General features: G+C 45.2%; 1 protein-coding gene across 3 annotated transcripts; it reads right to left on the minus strand.

The window, feature by feature from the left end:
• Nucleotides 1-6: 6 nt before the first annotated feature.
• USO1 (USO1 vesicle transport factor) lies at nucleotides 7-23,278 on the minus strand. Of its 3 annotated transcripts, XM_066549293.1 has the most exons (25): nucleotides 23,174-23,278; nucleotides 22,843-22,929; nucleotides 22,658-22,722; nucleotides 19,269-19,348; nucleotides 18,293-18,304; nucleotides 16,057-16,157; nucleotides 15,068-15,170; nucleotides 14,859-14,914; nucleotides 14,513-14,633; nucleotides 13,102-13,280; nucleotides 12,525-12,665; nucleotides 11,652-11,740; nucleotides 10,996-11,150; nucleotides 10,548-10,759; nucleotides 8,051-8,161; nucleotides 7,287-7,405; nucleotides 6,906-7,087; nucleotides 5,953-6,074; nucleotides 4,899-5,037; nucleotides 4,069-4,232; nucleotides 3,758-3,847; nucleotides 2,937-3,023; nucleotides 1,491-1,589; nucleotides 832-1,047; nucleotides 7-451 (listed from the first exon to the last, which is right to left on the minus strand). In XM_066549293.1, exons 1-25 carry the CDS (start codon nucleotides 23,237-23,239, stop codon nucleotides 344-346), a joined length of 2,904 nt encoding a protein of 967 aa, XP_066405390.1. In that variant the 5' UTR covers nucleotides 23,240-23,278; the 3' UTR covers nucleotides 7-343. The 3 variants fall into 3 exon arrangements, with proteins under 3 accessions (XP_066405390.1, XP_066405392.1, XP_066405391.1); XM_066549295.1 differs by lacking the exon at nucleotides 18,293-18,304 and having other exon boundaries at nucleotides 10,548-10,753; XM_066549294.1 differs by lacking the exon at nucleotides 18,293-18,304.
• Nucleotides 23,279-23,434: the final 156 nt, after the last annotated feature.

A 23,434-nucleotide genomic window follows, 5' to 3' on the forward strand; every position in this document is an offset into this window, starting at 1 on the left:
GAGATGTTAAACCAAATACTTTTGTATTTAATTATGTTAAGAGCTGAAGGAAGTTAAAACCATAGACAAATGCACAGAACCGTCAATGACAATGAACCAAGGCAGCAACATTGTCATTCCCTGCTTGAAACAGTGTGTGAAGCAACTTCTAAACAAGTACAACCTGGGGTATTCATGTAGAACTGAAACTGTGATTTCTATTTGCTTTACCTAGTACAAAGGATTTTCCAACACTTGAGTAACTTAGAACTAGGCCCATAGTTGTCATTTCCCCATCTGCTTCCCATAAGCAGATGTTTTCCTTTGTACACCAGTAATAGATTTCTCCCAAAAACAATGCAATCTAGTTTTCTTGGTAACTCACAGCAGCATTCTCATCTTGTTCGTCTTCATCTCCATCCTCATCTTCATCCCCCTGATCTCCAGATTCAGTATCATCTTCATCTTCAACCTGAAATACAAGATGTATTGTGAGCAGCAATACCCCTTATTCTGATCCAACCTATTGAAGGCAAGACAAATGCTGAGTGCAAGTAAGCTTAAAGATAACCTAAACCAACAATGCCACATCAATTAATGCTTATTAAATGCAACTGCCATCTTACCATGTCCATAGTTCTTTATTTCTGCTGAAAAAAGAAGTGGCTGACCACCAGGGACAACAGGCAGTGGTCAGCTTTCTCTGATGCCTGCCAGTAGTAGTTGATAAAGTAACTGATGGATTTAACTTCCCTCTATAGAAAGAGCCTCCCCAGACTTTGTGGATTGAGTATTACCATGCCCAGGCCTGTCTCAGACCCAAGAACTTCCCAGATTCATTTCTTGGCTTACCGCTACACCAAAGTCCTTCAGTTTCATCTTCTGTGCAGATATTTTCTGATCCTGGTCAGCCAGCAGCACCAGGAGATCATCCTGTTCTTTCTTGGATTCTGCAACTTCTCGCTCCAGCCTACTGTTCTTGTCTTGCAATATAGCAACTGTGCTAGTGGATGAGTCCAGCTGCTGCTTCAGTGATTCCTTCTCCTCAGAAAGGGCCTTGACTTGACTCTGGCAACAGGGGAAATCCCACAGCACATTACAACACAAGCACAGGTAAAGCTGAAGCCCTGTATCCTTCAAACACATCATGTACACAACCTTCAGCAGCTCCAGCTGACCATTGGTTCCTGTGGCCTTGTTCCCACACACACATCCTTACACAAACTACTATAGCTTGGATAAAGCAGAAACAAATATTAACAGTGGTTACTGGACTGTCTGTGCCACAGTAAAGCTACACCCTAGACTATCCTTATCAAGGCCTTAAAGACAGACAAATTTGGATTTCCCATGTGAAAAAGGCAGGAGACATCCAGCTTCCCTTCCAGAGCCTGAGGATGCTGATGAAACAAACCTACATGCTACTTGCCCCAGCCCTGGCTACTGCAGTAGGCCTCCTAATGCAAGGCTGAGTATCCAATGGCTGGGTTTGGTGCTCACCCATTACCCACCTTCAGCTCTTTGATTTCTTGCTCCAATCGTGCCTCCAGTTCTGAGCTTGTGGCTGCTGGTGCACCACTGTCTCCTAACATGGGATCTGCAGCTGTGTTCTGTGGACAAGGAATTCCCCCTCAGTGTTGCACATACTAAGACAGCAAGCTGGGACATTACAGAGTCAGTTTCTTAGAAGCATGTTCTCTTTTTACAGCATAGCCAAGGTATGGTGATGACATACACCCCATGCTGCAAGGCATCAGCAAACAGATCTGTGCTTTCTCGGGTCTCAGACTCATACACACATGTACACACCAACAAGAAGACAACGCAAAACCTTTATTTCCTAGCAGCTGCACTTGAAAGACTTGGAGTTTTTTTCCTAGGCAGATCCTATTACAGGCAATCCACCTTTGCTCTGATAGTATTCAAGTGCCGCAGAAGTCTTTTTATTAGGCTAAACATTCAATTTATTAGGCTGAAGTTGCAATTCTTTGTATAAGGCTACTAAAAATAGCAACAGTTTCATCTCAGTCAGCCCTACACAAAGTCATTTCAAAAATGTGGCAGCTGCCTGTCAGCTACAACTGCCACATGGCACAAATTTGAGACCAATGCTTCCCAGTTGGAGCACACTTAAGCCAGTCCTCTAAGGAAGGGAGCAGTAGCATGTAGGATGGCCATGAGGTGGCCTGACAGCTGGAGGGAGACCAGGACACACCTCTGCCTCCAAAGGCACCATCACACATGGGCAGCACGTGAGCAATGGCATCTTCCCTCCCAGCAGCTGAGTCTGCCTCTCCCGGACCCTGTGTACATTGAACACTTGTTTGTCAGCTGCTTGTGGGCCCCTCTTCCTGCAGCAGGATTTAGCTGTTAGCTATGCTGTGGAACATTTTCAGACAACTTGTTCAGGCTCTGCAGCCCAACACTCCCTTTCTAAAGCAGTTTATTAGTTTTGAAGGCAGTGAAATTTACATAGCCACAAGGCTTTACTGCCTCATCAGTTCAGTCCACAGCCAAAAAACCTCTGCAGCATTTGGAGGCCTGCACAGACAGACGTCCCTATCATTTGCCCTTCAACTAGACATCAACCTTCATATTACTATCCTCAACTGCTTGTAAGAATAATGATCTCTCTCATGTGTATGGTATCACAGTTGTGTCTCACAAAGGCTATTACTTTAATTAGAGCTTAACCTTGTACCAGACAGTAGTTTATAATTGTTTAAAAATGCCAAGGACCAGTGCCATCAGAGAGAACTAACTTAACTACAAGTCCCCTCTATGCTCATGAAGGATTTGTCTGGGTAACTCATAATTTGAAACCCTGTTGAAATCACATGCTGATGTGTGCACTTAAAAGGAGCTTAGTTTAGGAAAGTAGCTACAGACAGTAGCAGGAAGGCAAGTCTTGAAGATTTAGTTCCCATAGACAGAACAAAGAACTAATTCACCAGTACCATCACTTGTAGCTTTTGATTCTCCATCTGAAGCTTGGATATTTCTGCAGCCTGTAGCTGTATCTGACTCCTGAGCATTTCTAACTCCTTTGGGAAACAGAGACAAAACTTCTCAGTTAATTTGATAAAACAACATATTCACATGAAATTTTCCTGAGGTGAAATGCTCCCAGACTAACTGCTTCGTACCAGGAAATGTAACAGGAAAGGTGCCTCAGTGAGACCACAACAGCTCTTCCCTTAATTGACAAGGCTGGACAGCAACACACAGTACTGTCCACCCTGCTTTTCCAGCCCCTCTTCTGTGGAATGGCCAGCAAGGCACTGTGTGAGCCTCAGTCACTTCTATAAAGGTGTTTCAAACCACTTGCACTGCCACTGGTGTCCTCTGCACTGCCCCTCTCAGTGCACAAACCCATGGTGACTGGGTAATCCAGGCACCACTAGTTCTCCAAACAGAGGAACTCCAACAGGTATTTCTTGAGCTAACCTTAAAGAACTGAAGGCCCAGTTCTTTATTCTGTGCTGTACATCTAATACCTGCAAATCCTCATATCAACATTTAAACATACATTCTGTACTGGTTAAAACCATTTTGCAAATCAGTGCAAGTGTCTTCTGCTGGCTCAAACCTGCTTAGTGAAAACAACCAATTAATTTTTAGATGCATAAACTTGATGCTTCAAGATTACGATCATCACAAAGATGTCTGATGAAAAACAGCAACACATTAAGGAATCAATGCTCTTCCCTGAAGACTAGAGCTCTCTTCCCAACCCAAGCCACCCCTGTTCAGCTGCACTGAAATACCACAGGTTCACCTTCTGTAGCTCATTGCTGTGCTCCAAGCCACCAAATCTGCTGGTCTGTAAAGACTGCTCTGTAGCTCCCATCTCCAGCTGGGAAGAATTCTGAAAGAAAAATGGGGAAAAAAATCAGCTTTAGTACTAGAATTCTAAATGTAGTCGTGTTGGCAAAAAAGTCATAGCTGTTTTTGTATTACCAAACTCCCAGCAGAGGAGATACAAGCAGGCTGAGCAATGCACACCAAAGCTCTCTACTGAGAGCAGCTGGTTGTGTCCTCTGAGGTGAGTGCAGAAGGAGCTCTCACCAGTGCAAATACAGCACTTACCAATTTTTCTATCACAGAATCCTTTTCCTTTAACTGCCCTTGCAGCAGCTCATGCTTGTTTTTCCACTCTTCCAGTTCCTCTTTCAACTTGCTCACTTCTTCTGTCTGAATGCCATTCATCTGCAATGTGTCACCATGGGAATTATGATGCTGGGTGTCCTTTCCTAAACAGCAAGAGGTTACAACCAAGGTCAAACAAGCAGTTCCATAACTTAGTTTCCAGGAGACGAATCAAAGTAGTTGTTACTACCCATCCTGCTCCTGCCCCACAAGCCCTTCTTGACATTCCTTCAGGTATGTGTGTCACCTTGCTGCTTCAGCCATTCTGTTCATCAAAAATAATGGCATGGACAAACTCTGAATGTAATTGATTCCTTACAAGTTTTTAATCCTAAGTAATGATGAAGGCAGTTTGGGTATTTTTAATCATGTCATGCCTTATAAGGCATTTTGACCCTGGGATAAGGAGCACATACTGCCCTGATTTACACACTAAATTAGCAATTTCTCTAGTGACAGTAACAGGCTTCATCTTGCACATCAGCCAGACCATCCTCCCCAGCTCATGCCTGCATTCCAGACCCAAACTTGAGCCCACTCCAGGGCCCATCTGGTCATATTCTGAACCTGGACAGGCAGTAACTGCTTTGGATTGACTTGCCCCGAGGCAGAGGCAGCCTCTCCCAGCAGCTCCCTGGCAGCCAGCAGTTCTCACAGCAAGGGTCAGTTCATACACCTGCAAGGCTGTCCCTGCTGGAGCTCTGCTGCAGTTGGCCAGAAGCCACAGCTCTGCACAAGCATGATTTTATATTGTCACTCATACAGCCCACCTAGCTGTACTTTGAGGAGATTGTACTGGTCCTTATGCTGTTGGATCTGGGACACTTGCTGTGTGACTGTAGCCTGGAGCTGTTCATTCTGAGATGTTAAAGTGCTGATTCGCTGCTTTAGTTCTTCAAGCTCCTGGTCCTGTGAAAGAAAAGAGGCACCATACTAGATACATACAGTAATCATATATATAGTTATACTACTAACTCTTGAATACAATTCTGTCAGGAAGGGGAAGGAAAGCACCAAAACCTGAGCTCCACCACTCAGTACTGCCCAGCAAAGCCCCCTGCAAACCTAGCTAACTATGCTAGAAAAAACATCTGGCAAAGACAGCAGCAGCCTGTCACGCCAATAACAGAAGGAAAAATGGAGAGGTGGGAAGGTGGCTGATTGTAATTTTTATCTAGCATACCAAAGCCTGCATTTTTTTTTTTTGTCTACTACTTCAGGAGTCTTAAAAGAAATCATGGTAACTACACACATGACGTGTTCAGTAAAGCCTCTGGTAGTTCCAAAGCATCATTGATGCCTCATGTACTCCATGCTCTGATCTCTGAACATAGAGCACCTGCTTCAGTTTCCCATTTGCAGTTTAAATTAATTAGCTTTGTTCCTCTACTTCTCATCCAAGCTGCAGCAACCACACAAGTTAACTACCCCTGGAAAATGGTTTTGAGAGTCCAGTCCCAGCAGGTATAGCCAAACTTCACTAACAAACCATTTTTTCATTCAGCCCCATTTCATCTGTCCAAGTAAGAGCCCAGAAGTCAAATTGCATCTCTGAAGAGCTGCAAGTTCTCCAATTCCTCATTTGAAATGAAAACACCCCAACACAGGTAAGAGCATGTGGTGCAAGGGAAAAAAAAAGGACCTTAACCAGTGTTCCAAACACTGACATTTCAGCTGAAACTTGACAAGTGTTGTTAGAAGCATTTCTGTATTGCTAGAATCCCTGTTACTTGTTTTGGAACAAGGGGGATTGGAGTGCACTGCAGTGCCTCCAGAAGACAAAACCAACAACTTTTAGAGGCACGTGTCTGTGCTCCCTCTTACCTGCTCTCTAATGACTTTTTTGTAGTGAGTCACAATGTTGTCATGCTGTTCCAATGTCTTCTTGACCTCCTCTTCCTTTTTATCTTCCTCACTGGACTTGTAAATTGCTTTACTTATGACACCTGTCAAAAACAGTTTCTTTCAGCTAGAGCTCAGTTCACATCTTTGTCCTCAAAACAGTCTCACAGTTTGAGGTCACTGCATTACAAACTCAGCCTGCACATTGAAACAGGGATTGTCACAAAGGCTTAACAGAAATGGTGACTTTATTGCAGTGCGCACATTTACTGCTTTTCTCTGTCCCAGATAAGTAAATGGGTGTTTTGAGTAATTACTAAGAAAAAAAGCTGTGTTCTACTTGCACTAGGGCTCCACTACAGCTGCAGCCCAAATCATTCTGCAAATAAGTTAAAGACTTAGTCTGCAAGAGCAACATGCAGATGAAACTGCTTGGGCAAATCCATCTTGACCATTGCTGCTTTAAGGATTTTTCTTTCTCTAGACTGATTTAAGTTTAGAGCAATATTAATAAACAGGACACAAGTGAGATATTAGATTGATGACAATCGTGCAGCACACACTAAAGCAAGTGTCCATTTCCTAACAAGCCAAGAATTTCAGCATTTATTTAATTTATCGATTAGAAACAGCATGTACTTATGTACTTCAACAAATGAAGCTCCTACGACCATGGAATGTGCTCAGTACTTTAGTTTCTGTGTGAGCACAGGTCAACACCTCTAGGCCAGTGTGCTAACTCACAAAATCTATTGATCATCATTTCACTGAAGAATAGCAGGTAATCCAGTTATTTTCACTTAACACTTTAACTGCAACTTGGTTATATGATTACTTACAGCTATTACCATAACCTCTGTTGTTATCGCACTACTTTCAGGAGTAACACAACATATGTTGGGTAGCTCATCCATCAGTACATGATAACATCTCACCTTCCAATTCTTTCACCAGCTTTGTAAATTCATGGTCAAACATCATGTGGTCTGGACTAGAGAAACTAGGCTGTGGTTTCTGAGCAGCTCTGGAATAAAGTTCATGCTTGCTAATGAAGCCAAGCTTCTCAATGAAGTTCTCCCTGCCAATCCTCTTCTCAATCAGCTGCTTCAGTTTCTCTCTACAAGGAACAGACAAATCAATGCCAGTGCAACAACAAGACAAGAACCCATCATTGTATCAAGGTGGGTTCTGCAAAGAACTCATTATCTGTCTCAAGTCTTAATCCCCCTGCTGTCAGCCTTCAAAGCCTCTTGAACCACCATCTGCCTTTCACAGAACCTTTCCCTGCAGTCCTGTTACTTCTCCATCATACTTACTTCCTGTAATTCTCAAGGGAATTGTCATTGTAGTAGATGGAAATGCCAAGCAACAGCGCACACAGGCCTTGGACAAGCTGCTCCTCTTCCCCAAGGTTTTCAGCTATCTGCCCTGTGAGCTGGAACTCTTGATAAGGATATTGGAGATAGTTCATAATCACAACACATGTAACACTTCTCCCTGTACACACACCCTTTTATTTACACACCAACCCAAGCTTTGTTAGGAAGCAAGACAAAAGAGCTGACAAAACCCTTACAAAGTTAACTCCTCTTTTGAAGGACTCCGGTGATCAGTGGTTTCCCATAAATTTCTCAGTAGCTGTCTGTTTAACCTGAGAGATTTACTTGTTCCAGAGCACACCTGCAGTGTAGATAAAGGTGGCAGTTTAGCCTTATGTGCTCATGCACTTGACTAGTTTTTACCTGAAAAGTAAGCAGGCAAGTTAATGGAAGTACAAAGCATTCTCCTTGCCTCTTGAGTGTAAGTTTAATTCACACTAACAACACCAACAGGCTTGTTGCACTGAGAGCTCATTTAGCTGGCAGACTGAGACTGTTTTCCACACTACTTTGGTATGTGCATCTTACACACAAGTCAGTGTACACAGAGCACTGGCAGCTAAAGGCTGATTGGTCGCTTGGCCCAGGGCATTTTCTCTTTTGCAGAACCCCCACAGAGTGACCTGGACAAACCTTTAAGCTGACCATGAATAACCCAGCTCTGGCTAAGCAGGGGTTCTGGCCAGCAGGCCAAAGGATACAAAAGGCACATTGGCTGGGTTGTGAAGGAAGTGGGTGACAGCAATGGAGCAGTTGCTCAGCCACGTACAAAGCAACATCAGCAGTCCAACTCTGGTCTGTACTTTGCTGCCCTGTGAAGAATAAACACCCCCATCATTACCTTTCCACAGAGAGGACTAAAATACAAACCCAAGCTGTATTGGATCAGAACTCACCTACTTCCACCTTATTTTTTCATAAACTGCAAGTCATGTCTTTCTAAACACCTGTTTGTTAATTATACTGAACAGCTTTAATGCTTGGGTAAAACAAGGATCAAACCAGTCACATTGAACTGTTCTCAGAGCAAACCAGCAAGCCACACAGGTGTGAAATATTACTCAATGCAAATCAGCACCAATATAAAACCATAACCTGTTAGTTTTGCATTTTTAATACAAGGGTGACATGAAGGAACAAGGTGTACATTTAGTCACACAAGGATTCCCTGGAAGACGCATCAAGACCTAGCCTGCTGATTTTAAAACTGCCAGGTGTTCCTAGTATTACTTTGAATACAAGAACAATAGTCCTGTAATGGCCTTTGGTTCAGACTATATGTACATTAAGCCAGCACAGCAAATGCTAACTGCAGCCTTTTATTTATCCTAGACAGATAAAATTAGTTTTCATCTCCAAATCAGCTGTTACCAATTGTGTCTCAGCTGCAGGTATTTGGGCCCAGCTGAGCTCAGACAAGCACCCATCTCTTCCAACAGTCAACATTCAGATGGCAACCAAGGAAAAAAAAGTGTTCCCTCCCCCACTTATACACACTGGCTCTAGCTGTCCCAGCAGGATTTGCCAGCCCATGCACACTGGGAATAACCCATGTAACTGGCAGTGGCCCTATGGCACATGGCTGTACCTCAACCTTCTCCAGCCTTGCTACCTGTGGCCCTTCCCTCTTGAGAAACATGGAGCTTTGTTTCCGCAGCCCAGCACTTCAGCACACCCATATGCTGGAAGCAGCTGCAAACCACATTTATTCTACAGCCTGCCTGCTGTTCAGAGGTCAAACTGATGTGCTCTGCTAAGGATTTTCACAGAGCCCAAAACATCCTCTCTAAAAACCAGCTGTGTTCTAGACATAACATGAGAATAACACCTACTCTGACAGATGACAACCCCCCATGGTTGCTGTTCCACAGTTCAGAGCTGGTAATAACACTGACCTGTGATCAGCAGGGTAAAATAACATTTCCACAGCAGAAATACTTGCTTTTTGTGTTGCCAATAACTAACTCAGCTGTGTTTTAATTAACAGCCTGGAAACCAAACAGCTCTGCAGGGATCACATGCTCATAACAAGATCCCTGCTATTCACAATTAGGCAGCCTAAATGGTTTTTGCTCCAGCATCAGGACATCAGCAGCATATGCCACTTCTGATGGTACCCTTGTTTGCTACAGGCCCTTCAGGAAACACTGTTTCTAACTGTTTTAGTTTTCCTTAGAAGGAACCCCACCTATTATGTGAACAGATGGTCCATTAGTGTGACCCCCAGGAAAGAAAGCACCAGTGCTGCCCAAGTACACATCCCATAGTTTTGGGAGCACCCCCAGAGATTCCCCTGGAGGCACCAAGAGTTTGTTATGCCAGGGAAAACCCAAACCACTGCAACACAAAGCTGTAAGTGGAAACACATCAAAAAGCAGTTAAAGAAATTCTCCCCAGCAGACCCCAGACAAGAGGGAAAGGCCTGCTTTTGGCAGGAAAACACACAAGCTGTGCCAAAAAATACATACCCGTCTGTCGATCTTATCACCCTGCAAGTTACACACAGATTACTTGAGAACCTTCCAGTGCAGACACATCCCCCCATACCTGAGTCCCTTTTGTCATGTAGTGCTGAAGAATCACAAGCTGACTCAAATTTATCTTACAGAAATTCCAGGAACAGGATAAAAATGAATACTGGCTATTTTTAGCTACAGCAGGAGAAAAGTCATAGGACCAAGTTCAAAACTCCAGTGTTATTTTCACTTGCAAAGTCTAATTGCCACCAGAGTTAGCCTGCTAGTAGGGAGCTGGTTTTCTCCCTGAGTGGTTCTAACACAGGTTAATGTCACAAGGAGGCACAGGCCAGGAGGTGAACTTCACTCACTTAACATTTCCCAAGCCAGGTATTAACACACTGAACATGCTCAGGAAAGTTTTATCTTTGTATAGCAAAGCCAACCATCAATACATGACAGCCTGTTTTTTTCATGATGTTTCAAATTAGCAGGTTCAGGTTAAACACCAAACAGGCACTACTTCAGCAAAAAACATGAGTGGGGATTCCGCCAGTTAAACTTGGTTTCAAGGACAAGGCTAAGACCTGGATGCTTTGGCACCACCTGAGAACAGGCAGCATCAAGGAGTAATGTGATGGAAAAGGAAGATTTGCTGCTAGCTGTGTGCCTGCCATGCCATGCTCTGCCCACGAGCACCCCTGTGCCTGTCCCCAAGCCGCAGCAGGCAGCGGTGCAGTACCTGTGAGAGGATGTTGGTGCACTGCTGCAGCAGCGACACGGGTGGGTTGCCAATGCTGGTGGCCAGCTGCACGCGCAGCAGCTGCTCCTTGAGCGTGCCGTTCTCCTGCAGGGCGTGGGCCAGCGCCACAGCCGCGCACCAGTTGGACAGCGAGTCCGTGGAGAAGAGGCCCCCGCACAGCAGCTGGCCCGCCGACACCGAGTTACCTGTAGCTACCAGAGCGGCCAAGAGGAACAAGGGGGGTTAACACAAGCCACAGAAAATATTTCTGGCAGCACAGCTAAAACACAGAAAAACCTAACTAGTGACTTTTTAGACAAATCTAAGCCAAGTCACCCCGCCCAGACCAGTCACTGAACAGCAGATAAATAAACCCTCAAGAAACACCCGGTGGTGAATGAACAGGTGCTAGCTCAGAACCCCATGCAGAGATGGTGCCCTGGCCTACCGTCAATAGTGGATGGCAGGAGCGTGGAGACGATTTCTCCTTGTCCTTTTTGGTTTTTGTACAGAAAGCACTGGAAGCAGTAGAGAACAGCACAGCGCAGCACGAAGGGCTGCCTCTCGTTCACCATGGACATCAGCAGCACTACTATGGCAGGCCTGTGGGACAGCAAGGAAAAGCTGAGAACTGCACTGATAATGAAAACAGCTGCAGGTACATAATACAGATCTACTTAATGGATAAGGAAAGCTACTGTGGCCTACCACTGCACCTATTACTATTTCAAACAAGGGTATTAAAACCCAAGGTGTTAAAAGTTTTTCAGTTATTTATACACAAAATAAGAGATGGATTATTCATTTCCCTTGCCTCTAAGCCCTCTTTGGACTGTCCTCTGGCTGACAGCAACAGCAGCTCATCCTGATGAAGGATTTTTCAGTCATTGTTCATTTGTTTTTCAGGTGCCACACAACACCAGTTGTAGGCCTCATCTCTCTGCAAACACACCCGACACCTTAATGCTGTAGCCAACACACACTATATGAACTTGAAGCTGTTACTCCAGATTGTAATTCCAAGTGCGGAATTAAATAAATCTTTCGGATTCCCATACCAATACCTTATCCCCTAACAGAGTTAAAACACTTTTCTTCCTCTACCTTGGTGGATTAGAAGGTGCATTTACAGAGGCAAAGTAGTCTTGATTTGTCTGGCATCCTCGGATGACCTCTGACACAGTATTAATGGTCTGGGGGAAAGGGCAGAGAAGAAAGTTAAATTCATGTTTAAATTTGAGCCATGGTCTACCACCTAGAGTTTTCAACACTACTCCAGTTTACCCTGACAGTTCAGTACTGAAAAGCACATACAAAGTCTCAGCTAAGAGACTTAAGTAAAACCAGTGTGCACAAAATCAAGGCATTTAATAGCTGTAAAAGATGCTGAGCAAGGCTTAAGGGACACAAAGCTCAGTCACCTCCAGCTTAATTTTGTATGCCAGATCAGTTTTTCTATGACAGCAAAATAACAGCTAAACTGCACATCTCTAACAAGTGAAAAGCTGAAACCTTTTAAGAAATTATCAACTGTAATAGAGGAGTCCACGCTCAATCCAAGCACATGATTTTATCAAGGGAAAAATCCCTCACCCTACATTGCTAGCAGGGCTTTCTAGAAGCTAAAACCCCTCATCACTGGTAACCTATCAAATTAGAATATCTGTAGACTCTCCCAAAAAATTAAAACAGCAATAAACCCACCCCCAAACCAGGAAAACTCATTCATCAATTCAGCTGCTCTGGGAAATGCTGAAATCTAAAGGAAAAAAAAAGCAAATCCAAATCCTTCCTGGTTGCAGGACACCAGAAATTCAACATAAATGACTCTTCACATTTAGGCTGCCCACAAAGGAAGCTGACACCTCTGGCATATGAAAGAGGTGCTTAGCAAATACTGAGTGAGCCTCTGCAGCAGCTGCTGATCCCTGCAGCACCCACCTGGTCCCTCCCTCCCCTCCAGCACTGCCCCCTTACTTCTGTGAGGATGTCAGCAGGAACACCAGTGGCCATGAGGATGGTGCAGAGCTGCTGCAGGAGCCCACAGTGGAACATGGCCTTCTGACAGCTGCTGGTGGCACCAGGAGGGTTCGTGGGGGACACCAGGACCCGCACCAGCTGCAGAGGAGGAAACATGTCAGGGCCATGTAAACAGAGCCTGGCACCTTCTGAAGGCAAAACCTAACTCATTTTGGGGTTTCACTGTCAAACAGAATTGCTTCTAAAAATGGACACTGGAGACAATGAACAGAATGTTTATCTCATTGCTACCTATGGCTGCTTGGCTTTCAGTTTTATACCAGGGAATTCTTTACATAGAACATCCCTAATTATGTTCTTAGTTTAAATCTGTTACATCGCAGGTGACATCAAGTTATGCAACATGCCAGCCATCACACACTCACCTGTGACAGGGCTTGTGCTGAAAGCAGCACAGCTCCAGAGCACTGGTGGCTAACTCTGAGCTGAACACCTGGATCTCACAGTTGAGACATGACACTTTGCACTGCACAAGAGCTGACAGTGGTAATTAGGAGCTGTAACAGCACCTTACCTGCAGCATCAGGTGAAGATTAGTGACTTTCTGTGCAGACCACCCACAGTTGTCATCTCCAACCTCAAACCAGGGCTTCATACGCTGGATGTAGGAACCTTCCTTGAAGAAATTCTGATTGGAATTATTGTTCTTCAACAAGTTTTGCAACAGGAGGAGACAGTCTTCTACTACAATGCCTGAGGAGACAAAGTATCACATGGTGAATCAAAATACACCACATGGAAACAAATTAGCTTGTCCATACACTGGGAGTGCTCTAGACAGAACAGAGCACACATTTCTGAACTCTTCAGTCTTAACACACATTAGGCTTAGATCAATAACTAGGAACCTTGTGAACCCATACCTGTTTTCTTCCCCAAGTACAGCTCATATCAGTTAAGTGGGTAAATGGGAACAACTGCCAACAAAACCTCACCATCATTGTGTGTCCCCAAGTTCACCTGTTCTAGAATCAGGCTACACTGCCCCTATGAAATGTACTCAAAGTTCTTCCTGAACTCCATTGTGATTCCAAGGCAGCACCTCCTTCAGGCTCACATATTCATTCTCTACGATTACTGGCTACCATCTTCAACTTCTACTTTTTATTTTTTCAAATTACACTCAGATGAAGGCTCCTCCCATCAGAGGAACACAAGTAGCAGGGGGAAAGCAGAGAAGTCTTAGCACACAGGAATTTACATAACAAGTCTCCTAAAAGTATTAGCTGCCTAAAAATAGCAGCTTGAAATCAAAGGTTTTCTGAACACTCCCATGCCAACATACCTGGAATAATACAGCTGGGAGAGAAGCAGTAACTGCTCCTGCAGCCCACAGAAAGGTCATAGAACAGTAACCTGTCATGCAACTGAAACAGACTGTAGTAAATGCATCACATATTGCTAGTAAAAAAAACCAAGCCCTCAAGTGCTGAAATGTTTTTTTCTCCTTTTTAAAATTCTTTTCTCCTCCCAACAGGTGACTGACTCCTCAAGAAGCTGACCAGAAAACTGAAGTTGCAGCTGAACAAACTGAGCAAGCTGTTACTTCCAGCCACTCCAAGCATCCAAGGATCTTGTGGGAAGAATGCAGATGCTTAACTGGGTAAGTGACAAATGCAGCACACACATGTGACACTGCCATTCCAGGCACATACAGGCACAGGCTCAGGTCAAGCAAGAGCTACTAACTCCTGCACACACCCTCAGAGGAGTGACCTGGTGTTTTAAAAAAGTACACCAGCTTTTCAAAAGACACTGAAACCCAACTACCTGGTCAATCTGGTCTCGCTTATTTTGTTACAACCAGTCTGTAAATTGTGATCCTTTTACCAACTGACCAAGCTCCAACCACCCACTAAGGTAAGCCTGGCAACATCAGCTCACAGTTGCAGAAAATCAAAACTAAGTCTTAGATTCCACTGTACCTCCATCACTGTTTCCTTCCTCTGTTATGATATCCAGAAGCCTCTCAAAGGCATTTTCAAAGGCAACAATCTTCTGTATGGCTGCATTGCTTTTGGTCAACTGCTGTAACAACAGGACCCCCTTGACAGGTGGAAGAGAAAAGAAATCAAACCTGGGTTTTAACAGAACTTCATTGCTTTTCACAAGTCCCAGCTCCTGGGAGGATGCTGAATCAGCAGCACACCCTCAGCCAGGATCAGAGGCACACCCCACACTCCCCAGCTCAGCACTGCACACCCCCCATGGGCAGTAGCTCTTCAGGCACTGACAGAGGATGGCAGGGCCCTGCAGAGCCCCTGCACTCACATCATTGCGGATCACCTCCCTGGAGTCTGCCAGCAAATCCATCAGGCGGGACACACCTGCAAGGAACCATTTCTAAATATACACAGGCAAGGGTGCAGCTTTTCCAGGCTGAAGTCTTCAGGACACCTTGCTTGAGACCCCTCCAGGCCTCTGCCATGTCTGCTGAGCATCAAGCTCTGAATGAATCAGCAGTGGATTCAAGCACTCACCCATGGGGCTGACCAGAATGATCTGCTGCACTTGAGGCCCCTGCTGCTTTAACAGAGATGTCAGCAGCTTCACTCCAGGCCAGCGAACATGGAAATCAAATTCCTGAAAGGACAGGAAGGAGCACATGAGGTAACCAACTCCTCAGTATTTAACTCAGATACACTGGCAGTTCCTTCATACTGCTCAAAGCATGACATGGGTTCTACACAGGAAAAGTAGAATATCATGTTTCTTACTGAAGTTGGACTACAAAGCAAAGGGAAAAAAAGTATTGTATAGTTCTCTCTCAAGCAGTCATATCCCTAGGTTGGGAACAAAAATTTTAACAGCTCCAAATAAAAAGCAGTCCATCAGGACAAACCCAGTGGAAAATGAGTCAAATATCATGCGGCTGGAAAGCAGTTATCCTTTCCACTTGAACTGCATCTCAGACATAACTGCGTCCTGATGCTTTAATCATCATCTGAAAAGTAGTTGTTGTGCAAGGGACAACCACTGCTGTTTGGGGAGCAATAACTTTTATTCCTTCTAATTAAGTAACTAAACCCCTTTCTCAAGTAACAGTATGAGAGAACATGGCCACAAGGTGCACCAGGGCAAATTTAGATTAGCCATTCAAGGAAATTTCAAAAGGTGGTTGGGCATTCCAAACACTGACCAGAGCAGCAGTGGAGTCATCCCTGGAAGTGTTCAGGAATCACAGGTGTGGCAGTTTGGGACATAGCTTAGCAGTGAACATAGTGATGCTGGGTTAGCAGTTAGACTCTATGATCCTGGAGGCATTTTCCAACCTAAATGGTTCTGTGATTCTCCTCCATGTCCCCCCTGCTTTAAAAGCTGCACCAGTGGTGTTCATCCAGGTCAGTCCTGACTCACCTCCAGCCCCACCTTGACTGGATGCTGGCACACCTCACCCCTGACACCAGCTTCACCAGGACAAAACCATGGCTCTCTACGTTAGCAGCCTCAACATGACTCAGTTACTCACCTCCACCAGAGTCAGCAGCAGAGTGACATTTTCTTGCTGTTTAATGAAAATCTCTGTGAACTGACTTCCCAAATCATCCACTTGTTTTGCCGAGTTTTCTTCTGTAACAGCAAAAAACAACATATTGCAACACAACTAGAACAACATCAGCAGCTGTGATTTTTATTCTTACTAAAATAAGGCCATGGGTGACCATAAAATTTTCAGTCACTGTTATAAATGTTAATTGAATTATTCTCAAAACAAACACCAAAATAAGCTTTTCACAAAACAAAACCCCTACATTATTCTAAATGCAGCTTTTGAACCTCAGCAGTTACATCCCCATATAGCTCCACTAAGCCAAGACAGCAGCCCTTCATGAGTACCTACACTGATAGGCAAAAGCAAAGTCCATGTCACACCAAGAGCATTGAAGGGTAAGGACTATAAATATCTAAAGCTAATTGGCCCAAATATCTTTCTTACTCTAGTGGGTTTAGCAATAGAAAAAGACCTGAACATCAGGAAGGGAAAAGAAGAGTCACACAAGTAAGCATCACAGCCTCTCAGTCTAGAAATCTGAATTGATTTTAAATGTGCCAGAATTGAGTGCCATCCCATTCTTCACCCTGCAGTTACACAGAAGTGGGCTAGCACATGAGTTGTCTTACAGATTTCTTTCATGCATCACTTGCATGAACAAAAAACAAAGGCTAAAGTATCCACAAAATCAACAAACCCAATGCAAGCAACATCTCTATACCACTGCTATTTTTCTAGGCTGAGTGACAATTTACATAACTGCTCCACAAAACAGGGGCATGTAGGTACTACTGGTTGACATAATTAAGCTGAAAAACTGAGCAGGAGCAATTCTAATTCAAAGGGAAAGTGCTGGTTTTAATAGAAAGAAACAGAAAAACAGTAAAGCAATTCAATTTCTGACTTGGGATTTTCTCCTCCAAAACCCACTCTGCTTTAAATTTCTAGCTGTAGAAATTACAATATATTACAAAAACGGTTAAAAGGGAAGATTGACCATGAGCAAGAATAGCTCTAGCCCAGGCACCCAGCACCTAACAGGACCTAAGTCCTACTGTGACCTGCCTGAAGCTGAGGCTATTAACTCTAGGCCATTCCTGAACTAACACATTCATTTACAGAAATGAAGGTTAACAACTCCACACAAGTTCAGTTCCTGTACTTGCTGCTGTAGACTAAAAGGCAACTCAGCTGGGAATCACACAAGGATTGCACATCCTGTAGCTGGATGCAGGCCAAGGAGAGAGTCCAGAAAACCTAAACATTTTGACATCAAAATTCAGTCAAAATACTTGACTTTGACTTTTCCATGAGCTGAACATCCTTGTCCCAACCTCACTGCAAACAGCAAGTGTCTGAATTTTGCTGCCAGCTGCTGCCCTTGCACAAGCTCCAGTGCTAAGGCAACCCCTGAGCAGCACACACAACTTGCACGGCCTCTCTCAGGCTGTAGTTGGTTTCCCTTACTCCAGCTCAGGATTCTTCTATGAAAGGGCCAAATCACATTTCCTCTGTTCAAGTATTCCTTCTAGTAGGTTTAATAAAAAACTAAACAGCAAAGGCAAACTATTTTCCACTTACACCAGAGATCTTGCAACCAGCCTTCTACCCCTAATTGTTCCTTAAATCTATACATTCCCAGGGCTATCACCAATCAAGCCAGCAGCTTCCATCTAGTAAGATCAGATCAACTCACTACCAAGCAGCACAGCAGACTAGAATTTAGTTTAAAAAATAAAATCAGTTTCAAAAAGAGAACATGCAAAGCATTAGTGGTAACCTAGGGTGGAAGTGAATATTGTCAATATTTTAACATGCATTGCTTAAAAGAGACACTGTGAAGGATGGTCCCATGCAGCTGATGCACTGGTGTCCAGCTCCAGGGCAAACAGAAACTCTGTTCACCAACTTAGGCCTCTTAGAATCTTACCAGTTTGGGCCTGCACACCTTCCACATCCTTACCAGGAATTTACCATCACTGCAGTCTCTGGGGATCTGCTGGCATTCAACATGCCAAACCACAGGAGAAGTCAAATTGGAAACACACTTGAGCTCCAAAGAGTAAGGATAGAGCAGAAGGCAAATGCCTTCCCTGAACTCCAGTGCAAGCTCCTACAGTGTCCTTTTTAAACAGCAGGAAGTGTTACCAGCAGGAGCAGTGACTAGGGCTAAAACTAAGTGCCATAATTGTACAAGTAAAGGTTCTTTTACCTTCAGAGTCATCTGGCAGTGCAGATAAAATAAAAAGAAACAAGAGACAGGTTTACCAGTTGAACAGCTTTCCACACAGCACAACCAATTATAGCACAAGCTCAGGTTTGCAAAGCAGCCATCCCAGCTTCCTACAGCAGCTGGACTCCTGTGGGCAGTTCTTAGGGAAGGGGTCAAACTGAGGCACTCCATAACCCTCACAACCCTGGTCATCTGTCACACACAACTCCAACTGGACAAGTCTGAGCTCTTTGGAAAAACCTGCCAACACTTTTCTCCAGTCCATGATCAAGGCCTCTACCACAAACATGAACTCACCAGCGCTATGAAACCCTGATCTTGTTCTAAAACTTTTTAATCAAGATGGGGAACTGGAGGAACATGGAAAAGAAAGCCGAGCACAATTTGAAACGTGGCTTAAAATAACATTCATTGGCCTTGGAGACCAGTTTAATGGCCTTCAAAAAAAATCTAACAGGTAGGAGTGGCATGGATTTTCACAGCCCAGCTGTACAAAGACAAGTAGAATCTTTCTTTTTATCCACTGCGACAGCAGGGTTGAAAAAGGCTTTCACACTTATATGTGGTACCTTATTGCAAGTATCTGAGATGTCACATCTCAAAATCCTTGTTAAATCAGGAGATGGTAATATCTCATTTGGCAGTAACAGCCAGAACTGTCCTTTCCCAACAGCAGAAGACTTGATTCTTGACTTACAAACTAGAAAAAAGTTACCCCACTCCAACCTGGCTCCTGTTCAGAGAACAAAGTCTTTTTTAATTAATAAGCAAGAGATCCAGTGTTACTTTAATGCAAGCTGCATACAAGATCTTGAGCGTTATCCTAAGAGCTATATACAATAACAAAGCAGGTCTAGGTGAGCATTAGTAAATCAGTTTTACAGCTGATAACTTGAACAAAGCACCAAGGAAAGCAGTGCCACAGTTAAATACAACTATTACTACAAGGGCTTACCTTGCTCCTCCTCTTCTAGGTCATTGGATATAACATTGTAGAGTGTGTCCAAAGCATAGCCAATTATTTCAGAATCTGAACTGCAAATGAAAGAACCACTTGTCTTTAATGACTTATTTCCATCTGCTCTTACAACATTGCTCTTCTGCCCAGGCAGTTCCCCTTGCAGCACTAGGCCAAGTAAGCAGCACAGATTTATTGCAGCACCACATAACCATGAGATATCTGCTCCCTGAACAGGGTCAAGCTCCTTTTACCAGTTCCCTCAGGTGAGCCTCAGAAGTCTGGTGAAACTAGATGACCACAGGACTCTTCACTGTAGGTGCATCTTGAATTTTCCAAGTCACTCCCTCCAGCCTGCTCCTCTTCCAGCAGAAACCCCTAGGAATACTTCAAACTTGCCAGAAGAACACCCAGTGAAGATGCAGACAAGCTTCAGCATTTCCCAGGTGGAACCCTCCCTGCTACACTGTCAGACAGAACCAGAGCCAGACCTCAGAGCTCCAGGGAATGCAGCAGCAGCTGTGGATTCTGACAAACAGGCAGCCTCTGTGTCACCAAAACCACTAAAGCTAATTATTATAGGGTTTTGAGCTCCAGCATGCCCAGGGAGTGCAGGGAAGCCCAAAGCATTAGTTCACCTGCTCACACCCAGACTTCTCTCAGGAAATACCTGTTCCTTCTGCATTACCAAGGCTGAACCATCTCTAAACCCTATGCTACAACCAAGACACCACAAAATATAACTATATCATCATTTCTGCTACTTGCTTTCTTGCTCTTAAAACAAAAGAAAATGAAAGCAGTTGGTTAAAAAAAAGGGAAAATCAAGGCTAAAACCACAGAGAACAGTGTATCCAAGTGCAGAAGGACACACCTCACAGCATTTTCATGATTTTATCAAGCATCTAAAAAGAAGACTGTGAAAAAAAGTCTCTCACTCCAGCTTCTAAGTACTTACTCACACTAATCTCCAAGGCATTCCAAGTAAGGCCTCCACAGCAGAGATATATGAGCATTTCATGAGGCTGCTAGGCTGGTTTAGAGCAGAGGCCTGAACAACCACCTAACCTTTTAGTCCATGGAAGCAGCCTCATCCAGCAGGTATGACCACACCTCCAGCCTGCTCATGCTTTCCCTTCACTACCATTTTAGTTCTTCAACACACTACCACAAAGTCTACAGTTCCCTTTTCATAGAAATGAAACAGATCCACACCTGAAAACACATAGAAAGCCTTCCTTGGAAAGCTGAAAAGCAAGGCTGCAGCTCAGTGGGTTCTTTAACATCCCTGGATAGGGAAATGACAGCATCTCCAAAAGAAAAAGCACATTTAACATACACATGATTAAAAGCAGGCCTTGTTTCTCTGCTTGAAACACAGCACAAAATGAGGACAGCAGCATCCCACCTCTGCTGTTCATTGCCTTGCCACCATCTGCTGTTCAGCACATCCGACATCCCATTGATTATTCTGTTAATGCTGAACTGCCCAGCTCTTACTGTACAGTAAAAACCATTCAAGAAACAAGACTTCCCAGGCATCCATGAGAGGCAGCCTTTGTGCAAGGCAACATTCCAGCCCAAGGCACCTCTCTTCCTGAGCAGCTGCAGGGCAAAAACAAAACAAAAAAAAAAAACAGGCAGAAAAGAGCATTTTCCCCTTCTGCAGAAACCTTCAGGGTATTTCAGGTGGACATTGGAAAGGTTCAAAGATCAGACCTATGGGTACACACCAAAACAGCAGCCTCTGTCACACCAGCAGCCTCCCACACTAGGTGACAGCTGAGGGACAGCTGAGCCTGTGACTCACTTATTAACCACTGAATCAGTTCAGCTGGTCTGGATTTCCATTGAGAGAGTCCAGGAAACCTCACCTCTACCATTACTGACAGCAAACAGTACCAGGAACTCTAACATGTAACACTGCACTGATCACACACAGAGACTACAACTCTGTCTCCAAGCAGCCACAGCAACCAAAAACTGGCCCAGCTCCTGTGCTGCCCCACCAAACATGCAATAGCAAATCACTCCAGCAATACCCCTAAACCAACATTTCTTCAGCTGAAAACTCAAAAAAAAACCCCAACTATTTATTATTTCTTTTCAACTGCAGCCTGAGTCACAAAACATGTGCACAGAACCCCAGCACACAATTTCCAAAGCATCAATTGGAGCCCCAAAAGCACTGAAAAGCCTCAAGTTCTTGTCCTTCTCAACTGGACCAGTAGAGCCCCGCCTCCCCTCTCAAAGTTCAAATCTGCCCTCAGAGCAGATAAGTGGATGAAAGCAGGCTCCTTAACCTAGTTTCTTTAAGGGCTTTCCCTCCACATCCATGACAGCTACTCCTATAACCTTCCCTTTCACTGTTTGCACCAGGTCAGACATTCAATTTTAACTAGCCAGCCCACAGAAAAGGAGTAAAAGAGACTTGCCTAGACAGCAGCCTCAGACCTTCCTCCTAGCTGGCATAACTGGCCAGGCAAGAAAGGCCTCCATCAGCAGAGTTTCACATCCTATGTCCATAACTGGGGCAGAAGGCCTTGCAGACACTGAACTGCAGCTTTCCTAATTCTCCTCAGCACTGCCATCAAAGGACATGCTCCTCCTTCCAGTGGATGCACAGCTAGGTATTCACAGGCTCACAACTGGCTCATACAAACTGACCAGCCTGATGTTGAAATCCACACTGAATGACTATCCCCATGCATCTGCCTACCTAAATATCAAGTATGTGCAGTATTTGAGGCTTAAATCCAAGGACTGCAAACAGGTTCCACAGTACAAGATGTAGGCACTGTCAAGTATAGCAGTGATTGCAAGGACGGATGACAAAGACATTCCAAGCACTGGATTGTGTAAGTATTAAATTCCAGTCCACACACAGCACTCAGACTCATGCCATCTGCCCTAGAAGCAGCCTCAGAGTCCTGCTCCCCCATTTGCCTGAACCCAACTCGTTTTTTAACACACATGAGCAAAACCACACCCCTGGTGACTTGACTCTTTCTCTTAATTCTATCTGGCTCACCTTTTGCCCAACAACAGCTTGATCTGGGTTATTCCAAGCAGTGCATTTAGTTAACAGAATCTGTTTGGACTCACCTCTCTGGAGTAACGCAAACATAACCCTAAGAAGCATTAAGACATACTTTGGTAGTACCTTCGCTTTCTATCCCTCATCCTGGTTCCTGGAATTCTGTTCTTTTTACCTCCAAACAATCTCTGAGGACATGTACCAGCATAACAAGTCAAGGTGGCAGAGAAGTTGTCAGAAACCCAGCTCCCTCCCAGCTCTGTCAGTACAGGGCAGCAGGTGTGCATATGCTGTGTCAGCAGCAGAGCAGGGTCAAGCCAGCAGCGCAGAGCAGCTGCAGGATGCTTACCGGTCTGTCTGGAGAACGTGGATCAGGTGTTCCATGGCCTGGATGCCCACCTCCAGCCGGTATTTCTGTTTGGAGAACAGACAAACGCTTAATGGTCGAGCCCAAACACCAAACAAAGCCTTTTTAACAGCACCTGACAAAGCTACTTCAAATTCACGCTACTGCTCAGGAAGCTGGCCACGTACCTTGGATAAAGACTTGAGAGCACGTACGGCATCCCTCCGGTCATCCAGCAACGTGGACGAAGCGACTCGGTCACAGAGCTTCTGAATCTGGAAGAATAGGCACAACACACACACGGGATAAGGCGGGGCGGTGCAGGGCAGTCTCCCGGCACCCGCCTACGGCCCGGGCCGCACGGCAGAGCGGCTCCTGCCCCGCTCCGGCCGCGAGCGGCACCGGGCACCACCCGGGCCTGTCAGCGGCAGCGCCGCAGCCGCCGGCCACAGGGCGGCCCCGGCCGGGGCTGTCGCGGCCGCCCGGCCCTGCCCCAGGCCGGCCGCGTCTCCCGCTCACCGTGTCGGCTCCCGAGGGCTGCGGGCCGGCGCTAGGGCCGCCCATGACGCCCCGCAAGAAGTTCATGGCGGCTCGGGCGGCCGGCGCTGCCGCTCCCCCCGCCGAAGGAAGCGGCCGCCGCGCCTGCGCTGCCACGTGGCACGGCCGGGCCGGGGCGGGGCCCGCCTCGGGGGCGCGGGGAGCCGGCCCCGCCGGGTTCTGTTCTCTGCGCCACTGGGGTCGGGCCCAAGGCGCCGTTCGCCTTCCTCCTCAGGCCCAAAC

The sequence above is a fragment of the Molothrus aeneus genome, chromosome 4, assembly GCF_037042795.1.
Source record: "Molothrus aeneus isolate 106 chromosome 4, BPBGC_Maene_1.0, whole genome shotgun sequence".
NCBI classification, from domain to species: domain Eukaryota; kingdom Metazoa; phylum Chordata; class Aves; order Passeriformes; family Icteridae; genus Molothrus; species Molothrus aeneus.

Excerpts from the sequence above, each read along its gene's own strand:
- USO1 (XM_066549293.1), bottom strand. The coding sequence starts at position 23,239 with ATGAACTTCTTGCGGGGCGTCATGGGCGGCCCTAGCGCCGGCCCGCAG. Across the intron at positions 3,024-3,757 it reads ACAGCAATGAGCTACAGAAG|GAGTTAGAAATGCTCAGGAG; the intron begins GTGAACCTGTGG and ends TGTTTCCCAAAG. Across the intron at positions 452-831 it reads TGAAGGACTTTGGTGTAGCG|GTTGAAGATGAAGATGATAC; the intron begins GTAAGCCAAGAA and ends CTTGTATTTCAG.